The sequence below is a fragment of the Mus caroli genome, unplaced genomic scaffold (genome assembly GCF_978045245.1).
Source record: "Mus caroli unplaced genomic scaffold, Mus_caroli_1 scaffold_19, whole genome shotgun sequence".
In the NCBI taxonomy this organism is placed as follows: Eukaryota; Metazoa; Chordata; class Mammalia; order Rodentia; family Muridae; genus Mus; species Mus caroli.
The window spans coordinates 29,193,629-29,203,189 of NW_028227274.1; the positions used below are offsets into that span (position 1 = coordinate 29,193,629).

General features: G+C 44.5%; 1 protein-coding gene across 1 annotated transcript; it reads left to right on the forward strand.

Annotated features, from left to right (window-relative positions):
* Positions 1-540: 540 nt before the first annotated feature.
* Positions 541-9,561, forward strand: Polr2d (RNA polymerase II subunit D). The gene is made up of 4 exons (XM_021150645.3): positions 541-654; positions 3,218-3,398; positions 7,360-7,455; positions 8,923-9,561. The coding sequence occupies exons 1-4, from the start codon at positions 582-584 to the stop codon at positions 8,999-9,001; spliced, it is 429 nt and encodes a 142-aa protein (XP_021006304.1). The 5' UTR covers positions 541-581; the 3' UTR covers positions 9,002-9,561.

The window sequence follows — 9,561 nt, forward strand, 5'->3', positions numbered from 1 at the left end:
CAGGTATGCTGGAATGAAAGGCGTACACCACTACAAACCGATCTCCTTCAACTCTTTATCCTCGCGCCCAGTGGTTTACTTCATGACCACCACACCAGGGTTATTTTTTTGCTTTTTTTTTTTTTTTAACATAATCAAATCATTGAAAGAGATTTCAGTATGTTTCTGTAGTCACCTACCCAGCTTTTCATCACAGGCCATTCCTTGGATCAGGCACTTAGTTCACTCCTACCTCACTTTCTTCTGAAATGGCTTACTTGACTCTCTGTGGCCCCATGTCAAGCGGGTGTTGCCGGAGATAAAAAAAAAAAAAACAATCTCCAAGCCGGCACTACAGAACCCCCACCTCCAACGACCAGAAGCCGCTAGGACAGCACCGCGACTGCTCCCCTCGCGGGCAGTCTCGCGGGTTCCACGCAGTGTAGTCCTTGTCCGACCTGCCCTCCTCCGCCCTCTCCGCTTCCTCGGCCCCGCCCATTCACTTGGCCCCGCCTCCGAGCTGGATTGGTTCTTCTCCTTGTAGGAGCCCACCCTCGCGGCTTCCGTCTCCGGCGGTGGCTGTGGCGGCACGTCCTAAAGTAATGGCGGCAGGTGGAAGCGATCCTCGGGCTGGCGACGTAGAAGAAGACGCTTCCCAGCTCATCTTTCCCAAAGGTAGGATCCGGGACAGTTCGACTCTGAGGTGACATAGTCTTTGAGTTATAGACCTTATCCGCTCCCTGGCCACAGGGAGCATTCGGGTCTGGCTCTGGCACGGCGCAGGCTAGCGAAGGGCTATGCACAGGGGATTGATTGGTTAGCATGGCACAAGTGAGAATGAACCCTTGCAAGGTTTAGTTAAATCCACTACACCCAGCAGGTTTTGTTTGTTTGTTTGTTTGTTTCTTGCGGGTGTCTTATTAGGTATTCTAAGCTAGTCTCCACCGTATCACATTCCTGTCCCATCCTCTTAGAGCTTTAAAATGAAAGGCATGAACCATCACGCTTGATTTTTAGGGGAATTTAAGTTCTGTCCTTTGCCTGTCATTCAAAAGACAGATCTGGAGCAGAGGTCTCATTTCCAAATTGGCAGCTAATAGAGGCAGAGTTGTGGTCCTCTCACAGTGCTGGTCAAAGCATTTCAAGAGCTGTGGCTCAGAAGTGGACCCTGCCCTGGCCTCTTTGGAGAAATGCTGTTGCCGTTGGTTTCTGGACCCTCAGTAGCTTTTCAAGTTAGGAAGAACGGATGGAAGCAAGATGGGTTCCAGTTTGGGATGTCTGGTACCTCCTTTTGCTGGATGTGTGCCAGCCTCTGGGCATAGTGCTCTCTGTACCTGCTACTTGGAGCCTTCGGTAAGAGAATAAGTTTGACCCCAAAAGTTCAAGGCTAGTTTGGGCATTACAGTAAGACCCCCAAGATTCATGCTGTGCTGTTGTGAGTTTTGTTTTGAGACAGGGTCTCAAGTAGCCCGGACTGGCCTGGAACTAGATAGGAAGGCACCTTGGACTTCGCTTTCTCTACTTCCACAGAGCTAGGTTTACAGAGGTGAGCCACTCTGGCTTAGAGGCTATTTTAAGGGTTGTAGCATTTGGTTGAGAATCACTGGTTTAGAGGGAAGAAAGGAAGGTGGAGATGACGTAATCATAATCTCAGAAATGAAAGAGATAAGCCAGGTGGTGGTGGCCTTTAATTCCAGGGCTCTGGAGTCAGACGCAGGCTGATCTCCATGAGTTTGAGGCCAACCTGGAATTAAAAAAAAATCACAATAAACCTGGCAGTGTTGGCACACCCTTTTCATCCCAGTACCTGGGGCAGTTGCCAGGTGGATCTCTTGAGTTCAAGGCCAGCATGGTCTACAGGAGTTCCAGGATAGCCAGAACTCCACAGAGAAACCCTATCTCAAAAAAGCCAAAAACACACTAAGAAAAATAATTGTGGGCATGAGCATGTGTGTGTAAGGCCCAAGGTATCCCATTCCCTAGCGCCTTGGTTATGGGCAGTTCTGAGCTATTTGAATTGGATGCCTGGAACTGAATTTGGGTTTTTGCCCTCTCAATTACAGTCGTTGTCATCATCCATGTCTCCCTCCACCCTTTCATTCTTTGAGACAGAGTCTCATGCAGCACTGGCTAGCCTCTTTCTCTGCCCCCAAGTTAAGGGATTACAGGCATATGCCCAGTGTATGTGGTGCTGTGGATGGAATTTGTTGCTTTGTGCATACTGGGGAAACGTTCTACCTACTCGCTACACTGCCAGCCTGTGACATGTACTTATTTGTGTGTGTTTATTGTGCGGTGTGTGGGGCATATGTTCGTGCACAGGTGCTTATAGGGGTGTAGAGTTGCTGTTGAGTAACTTCCTTGATTCTTTTCCACTTACGGAGGCAAAACCTCTTGCTGCACGCAGAGTTCATCAGTTTACCTAGTCTAACGAGTCACCTTGCCCCAGGAAACCAATCCCCGTCTCCTCCTACCAACTGCTGGGTTATCGGAGCCCTCTACACCTATTTTGTGGCTTCTGAGCATCCTGACTCTGCGTCTCACACTGGAGTGGCGAGCACTTTATCCATTTAATCACCTGCCCAGCCCCAGAAAGTGATGCTACCTTTTGTCTTTTGTGTCTTTTTTTAATTGAGATGGAGAATCTCTTGTTTTACAATTTTTATATATACAGATTATTTTGCTTCCATGTATGTCTGCATGCATGTGTAGTGCCCATAGAAGCCATGAGTATATGTCGGATCCCCTGGAACTAATGAATGCGAGCCACCTTGTTGGTGCTGGGAACAGAACCCTATCCTCTGGAAGATTAGCCAGTGTTGCTAGGGGCTGAGCTGTCTCTCTAGCCCGATATTACTGCTTTAAAATTAATTTCTTTTTAATTGTGCAGGCACCCGAAGAGGCTAGCAGTACTATGAGGTGTCTGATGTGGGTGCTGGGAATTGCTTTCTAAGAGTAAGACATGCTCGTATCTCCAGCCTTCTGACTGTCCTGGAACTCACTTTGTAGACCAGGCTGGCCTCGAACTCAGAAATCCGCCTGCCTCTGCCTCCCAAGTGCTGGGATCAAAGGCGTTCGCCACCACACCTGGCTGGTGTTTGTTTTTTAATCTCTATATATTTCTGGCCGTTCTGCAGCTCACTAATAATAGACCAGGCTGGCCTCAAACACAGAGATCATCCTGGCTCTGCCTCCCAAGTGCTGGGACTTTCTCAGTTCACACTTCCTCTTCTTGCAGAGTTTGAGACAGCTGAGACTCTGCTGAACTCTGAAGTTCACATGCTCCTGGAGCATCGAAAGCAGCAGAACGAGAGCGCAGAGGACGAGCAGGAGCTGTCGGAGGTGTTCATGAAAACCCTCAACTACACAGCCCGCTTCAGCCGGTTCAAAAACAGAGAGACTATTGCCAGTGTGCGGAGGTGGGTACTAAACACATTCAAAACCACAGTCTACTTATGGATTGTGGGTGTTTTAGATGCTTGTATGTCTGTGCATCATGTGTGTACAATACCCACAGAGGCCAAAATAGGGTGTTAGATCCCCAGAACTGGAATTACAGACAGTTGTGAGGACTGTGTAGGTGCTGGGACTCAGAACCCAGGTCCTCTCCGGCCCTACAAAACAGTTTTACTATTATAGACTCTCTTGAAAGATAGAGGCTATAGGATCCAGGAGTCCAAGGTCATCCTTAGCTACATAGTAGGTTCAAAACCAGCCTTGACTACGTGAGGCTCTGTTTTTAAAAATGCTGTTTTAAAACAAAATAGGGGCCAATGAGATGACTCAATAAGTAAAACATGCTTTAGCCAGGAGGTGGTGGTACACCCCTTTAATCCAGCACTCAGGAGGCAGAGGCAAGCATATATCTGAGTTTGATGCCCGCCGAGCCTATAGAACAAGTCCCAGGACAGCCAGGGCTACACAGAGAAACTCCGTCTAGAAACAAATGCAAACAAACAGTGCTTTCTGTGTAAGCCTTATGACCTGAGCTTATATAGAAACCCAGATGCACCCAGAAGCTCTGAGAATGAATTCCCAAAAGTTGCCTTCTAAGCATTAATGCTTACACACATACACATACAAACACACAAATACTGAAAAACACTCTAACTGGGGTGCTGCATGCCTTTAATCCCAGAATTTGGTTGACAGATAGGAGAGTCTCTGTTTCAGTCCAGCCTGCTTTACATAGCAAGTTCCGGGACTACATAGATAGAACCTATTTTTATTTATTTATTTATTTTTGGTTTTTTTGAGACAGGGTTTCTCTGTGTAGCCCTGGCTGTCCTGGAACTCACTTTGTAGACCAGGCTAGCCTCGAACTCAGAAATCTGCCTGCCTCTGCCTTCCAAGTGCTGGGATTAAAGGTGTGCACCACCACCACCCGGCTTGTTTTTTTTTTGTTGTTTTTTTTTAAAGTTGGGATGGCTCAGCGGTTACCAGCACTGTCTGCTCTTCCAGAGGTCCTGAGTTCAAATCCCAGCAACCACATGGTGGCTCCCAACCATCTCTAATGAGATTGCAGATGCCCTCTTCTGGTGTGTCTGAGGACAGCTACAGTGTACTTATATATAATAAATAAATAAGTCTTTTTTAAAAAAAGTAATCTGGAGCTTGAAGCTGCCCCCACCCCACCCCCAAATTTTGCCTACAACAAAAAAGCTCTCAAAAAAAAAAAAAAAAAAAAAATTAAAAAAAGCCGGGCGTGGTGGCGCACGCCTTTAATCCCAGCACTCGGGAGGCAGAGGCAGGCGGATTTCTGAGTTCGAGGCCAGCCTGGTCTACAAAGTGAGTGCCAGGACAGCCAGGGCTACACAGAGAAACCCTGTCTCGAAAAACCAACAAAAAAAAAAAAAAAAAAAAAAAAAGCTCTCAGCCTTGATTCAAAATCAAAATTTTTTCCTTTGCATCACAAATTCTGGGGTCACTAGTATATGCCATCATGCACTCTCTACACAGGTAGAATTTTTTTGTATCTATTTTTTTTTTTTTTTTTTTTTTTTTTTTGGTTTTTCGAGACAGGGTTTCTCTGTCTGTCCTGGCTGTCCTGGCACTCACTTTGTAGACCAGGCTGGCCTCGAACTCAGAAATCCGCCTGCCTCTGCCTCCCGAGTGCTGGGATTAAAGGCGTGCGCCACCACGCCCGGCTTGTATCTATTTTTATTTTATATACATATATATATGTAAATGTATACACACACACACACAGATTATTTCTTTGTATAGCTTGGCTGTATATATATAAGTTTTTGAGCAGTGTCTCACTATCTAGCCCTGGCTGGTTTAGAACTTGATATTAGACCAGGTTGTTTTCTGTCTCACAGAGAACCACCTCCTTTGAGATTAAAGGTATCCAGCACCTTTGTTTGTTTGTCTGTCTGTTTGTTTATTTTAGAAAAAATTATATTATCATCATCATCATTTTGTTTTTAAATATTTATTTATTCTATGTATATGGGTACACTGTAGCTGAACAGATGGTTGTGAGCCATCATGTGGTTATTGGGTAATGAATTTTTAGGACCTCTGCTTGCTCTGGTCAACCCTGCCCTCTCTGGTTGGCCCCACTCACTTCGATCAACTCCACTTGCTCAGTCCTTGCTTGCTCTGGCCCAAAGATTTATTTATTATTATACATAAGTACACTGTAGCTGTCTTCAGATGCGCTGGAAGAGGGCATCAGATCTCATTATGGATGGTTGTGAGACACTTTGTGGATTTGAACTCAAGGCCTTTGGAAGAGCAGTCAGTGCTCTTACCCGCTAAGCCATCTCGCCAGCCTTATTATTTATTTATTTATTTATTTATTTATTTATTTATTGGTTTTTCGAGACAGGGTTTCTTTGTGTAGCCCTGTCGCCAGCCTTATTATTATTATTATTATTATTAACTACTACTACTTCTACTTCTACTACTGAGACTGATTTGTATCTCTGTGTAGACCAGGCTGGCGTGAGCGTGTGCCATCAGGCACAGCAATTCTTTTTCTTTCTTTTTTTTTTTTTTTTCTTATTTTAGTTTTTGGGTTTTTTTGTTTTGTTTTGTTTTCCGAGACAGGGTTTCTCTGTGTAGCCCTGGCTGTCCTGGAACTCACTCTATAGACCAGGCTGGCCTTGAACTCAGAAATCTGCCTGCGTCTGCCTCCCAAGCACTGGGATTAAAGGTGTGCGCCAACACGCCTGGCTAGCAATTCATTTTTTATGTTATGTTGTTTATATGTATATAGATGCTTGTCTATATGTGCACCATGTGTATTCAGTGCCAGCACTAGCAGAGGCCAGAGAGGAGTTGTAGACGTGTGGAGCCACCCAGTGTAGATGCTAGGAACCTAACTCGGGTCCTCAGGACGTTAGCAGATGCGTTCCTGCTGAGCCATCTCACCAGTCCTCTAGAGTATATAAGTTCTTACTACATACGTTTTGAGACCAAACTTATTCTAGTAAGCTTTATCTTATAGTGTAGGTTATGGAAATCCTGAAGATACATCTTATACACAGATTTGCTCTAAGAAGAGTTTGGTATATTTATTTTCAAAGTTAAAGGAGAGGTGTTTCCACATCAACATACTTAATAGACTAGCCAATCGGATCTCTTGTATTGTTTGACTTTAATTTATCAAAGGTACAGACTCAGTCACTTCGTGGAAGCAGACGTTTTAATATTTATTAAATTGTTCAATTTTTATTTTATGGGTACGAGTGTTTTGCCTCTGTACCACACGAGTGCCCAGTACACACAGAGTCCAGAGTCCTTTGGATCTGGAATTTCAGACTGTTGTAAGCCATCGTGTGGATACTGTGAACTGACCCTGTGACCTCTAAAGAGAGCATCTCTTAACTCCCGGGTCCCCTCTCCAATGCAGCATGTATACGCCGCCTTACCCTGCTGGGCTCTCTTCAGGGTTCTTGGCTCTGCCTGCTGTTTTTCCTTTGTTTTTTTTTTTTTTTTTTCTGGAACTTGTTGATTTTCTGGGGTAGGAACAGGAAGTGATTTCAAAGGAGGATTCTGATGCCCACATAACCATAATCAACTATTATAATCTCCTTTTTGCTATTGATGAATGATTAGCGTTTGACCAACACTGAATGAGAACATAATTTTTTTTTGTTTTCTTCGAGACAGGGTTTCTCTGTATAGCCCTGGCTGTCCTCAAACTCAGAAATCCGTCTGCCTCTGCCTCCCGAGTGCTGATATTAAAGGCGTACGACACCATGCCCGGCCTAATTTTTGTTTTTTATTAGCATATAACTACACATAGTAATGGTTTCCACTGTGACATTTTTATTCAAGTATATAATATATTTTGATCATACTTATTTCCCCCCATTACTGCACACTTCATCACAGTCTTTCTGTGTTTTTATTTTCCCCTACAATCAGCTTGCTTCTCCAGAAAAAGCTACATAAGTTTGAGTTGGCCTGTTTAGCCAATCTTTGCCCGGAGACTGCTGAAGAGTCCAAAGCTCTGATTCCAAGGTTAGTACCGGATGGGATAGATTTCTGTCTATTTTATATAGATTTCTATAAGTCAAATTGCTAGAACTAAAAGTTGTATGCATTTAACATTTGGGTTGATGACATGCCAGCATTGAATAGGAATGTAATTGAATGGTGTTTGAGATAGGATTTAGGTGTTGGTTTTGTGGTTTGTTGGTGGTAGTCTCAGCTAACCAAGGCTTTCCTTGAACTCTTGATTGTCTTGCTTTCACCTGTCAAGGGCTGGGATTACAGGTGTGAATGGTCATGCTGGTTTAAGAATAGTTTGAGTTGCTGGGCTGTGGTGGCGCACGCCTTTAATCCCAGCACTTGGGAGGCAGAGGCAGGCAGATTTCTGAGTTCGAGGCCAGCCTGGTCTACAGAGTGAGTTCCAAGACAGCCAGGGCTACACAGAGAAACCCTGTCTCGAAAAACCAAAGAATCCTTTGAGTTTTTCCCATTAATTGTTTGTGTACGTGTGTGTATACATGCATGCCTATGAATGTCTCACTAAACAGGTGAGGGTCGGTGGACAATTTCCATTTACTAGGTAGGTTCCCAGATCAAACTCAGGTGGTTAGATTTGGTGGCAAACAACCTTATCAGCTGAACCATCTTCAAGCCTGAGAATAATAGTCTTAATACCATAGCCCAGGAAGAAAATGGAACAGAAGAGGGTACTAGGCATATGTATCTCAGTAGTAGAAGTTTTGCCTCTTGTGTGTGAGGCTCTGAGTTTGATCTCCTAAGACCTCACAGAGAAGCATTAGAAACAGGCAGAATTCTCCTACAGTACAGGCAGTAGCAGATCATATAACTCTATCTAGTGAAAGCAATGTGACTACTCCCATCACCCACAAGGTCTTCTGCTATTCACTGCTGTGGTATTGGTAATAACAGATATTGGACACAATCATTAAGTCACTCAACAAGTGAATGACTACAGACTGAATCATTGCAGGGCCTGGCAGTGTGTGTTTTAATCCCAGCAGAGGCAGACAGATCCCTGAGAGTTCTAGGGTAGCCATGATTGCATAATGAGACCTTGTCTCCAAAAAAAAAAAAAAAAGAAAGAAAGAAAGAAAGCCAAGCTAAAACAACCAAACAAAAATTTAAATTTACAGCCGGGCGGTGGTGGCGTACGCCTTTAATCCTAGCACTCAGGAAGCAGAGGCAGGTGGATTTCTGAGTTCGAGGATAGCCAGGGCTACACAGAGAAACCCTGTCTCAAAACAAAACAAAACAAAACAAAAAATTAAATTTACATCATGTGTGACTGTTGAAGCTTTTAAAAATCTTTTTTCTATTTACAACTCTTTAGTGCTTATATAAAGGAATGTCAAAAACATTCAGTTTAAACTTAGAGGCAGTAGAGCTAAGCGAGCTGCTCGGAGATGCGCCTCCTTTGACAGACTTGGGGGAAACCGCCAGCTGCCGAGTCACTCACATTTCTTGGTTTTCCTACAGCCTGGAAGGGCGTTTTGAAGATGAGGAGCTGCAGCAGATTCTCGATGACATCCAGACAAAGCGCAGCTTCCAGTACTGATCCACAGACATCACTGTGCGCCTTGGGTCAGCTCCAGACAGCAGCAGTCTGAGCCCTGGGGAGGCCTCATGCAGGGATGTTGCTTCAGACGTCGCTGGAACTCCTTTCGTAGTTTTTGCGAGAGAGTGGCTCTCCAGTTCTCATAACAGTCCTCCTGCCTCAGCCTCAGCCTCCCAAGCGCTGGGATTACAGGTCTGAGCCAACACTTTCGGCTTGGCTTCTGGAGAGGAAAGAAAGGCTGGCTATTGATGCTGTAGGTGCTATCTTCACAGTGACTGTTGACCATCATTACCATCTGCTCTCCTTGCAGCCTTTCAAGGGCTGCTGTGGTCAAGCAGGCTGCCATCCTGAACTGGTGAGGTAGAATGATGTTACAACATTCATTGACTACTTCGTACCATGTTTTTTTGGACCCCATGTTACTATTTTTTTGTTCTTCACATTTCAGATTTTAATGTCAATTATTTTGTAGTTTTTGAAGCTAAAATGATATATAAAAAACTTGTATAGGGGAGGAGTGTTTTCACGTGGTTGGAGAGGGGAGAAATAAACCAGAACAC

Excerpts from the sequence above, each read along its gene's own strand:
- Polr2d (XM_021150645.3), top strand. The coding sequence starts at position 582 with ATGGCGGCAGGTGGAAGCGATCCTCGGGCTGGCGACGTAGAAGAAGAC. Across the intron at positions 3,399-7,359 it reads ACTATTGCCAGTGTGCGGAG|CTTGCTTCTCCAGAAAAAGC; the intron begins GTGGGTACTAAA and ends CCCTACAATCAG. Across the intron at positions 7,456-8,922 it reads TCCAAAGCTCTGATTCCAAG|CCTGGAAGGGCGTTTTGAAG; the intron begins GTTAGTACCGGA and ends GTTTTCCTACAG.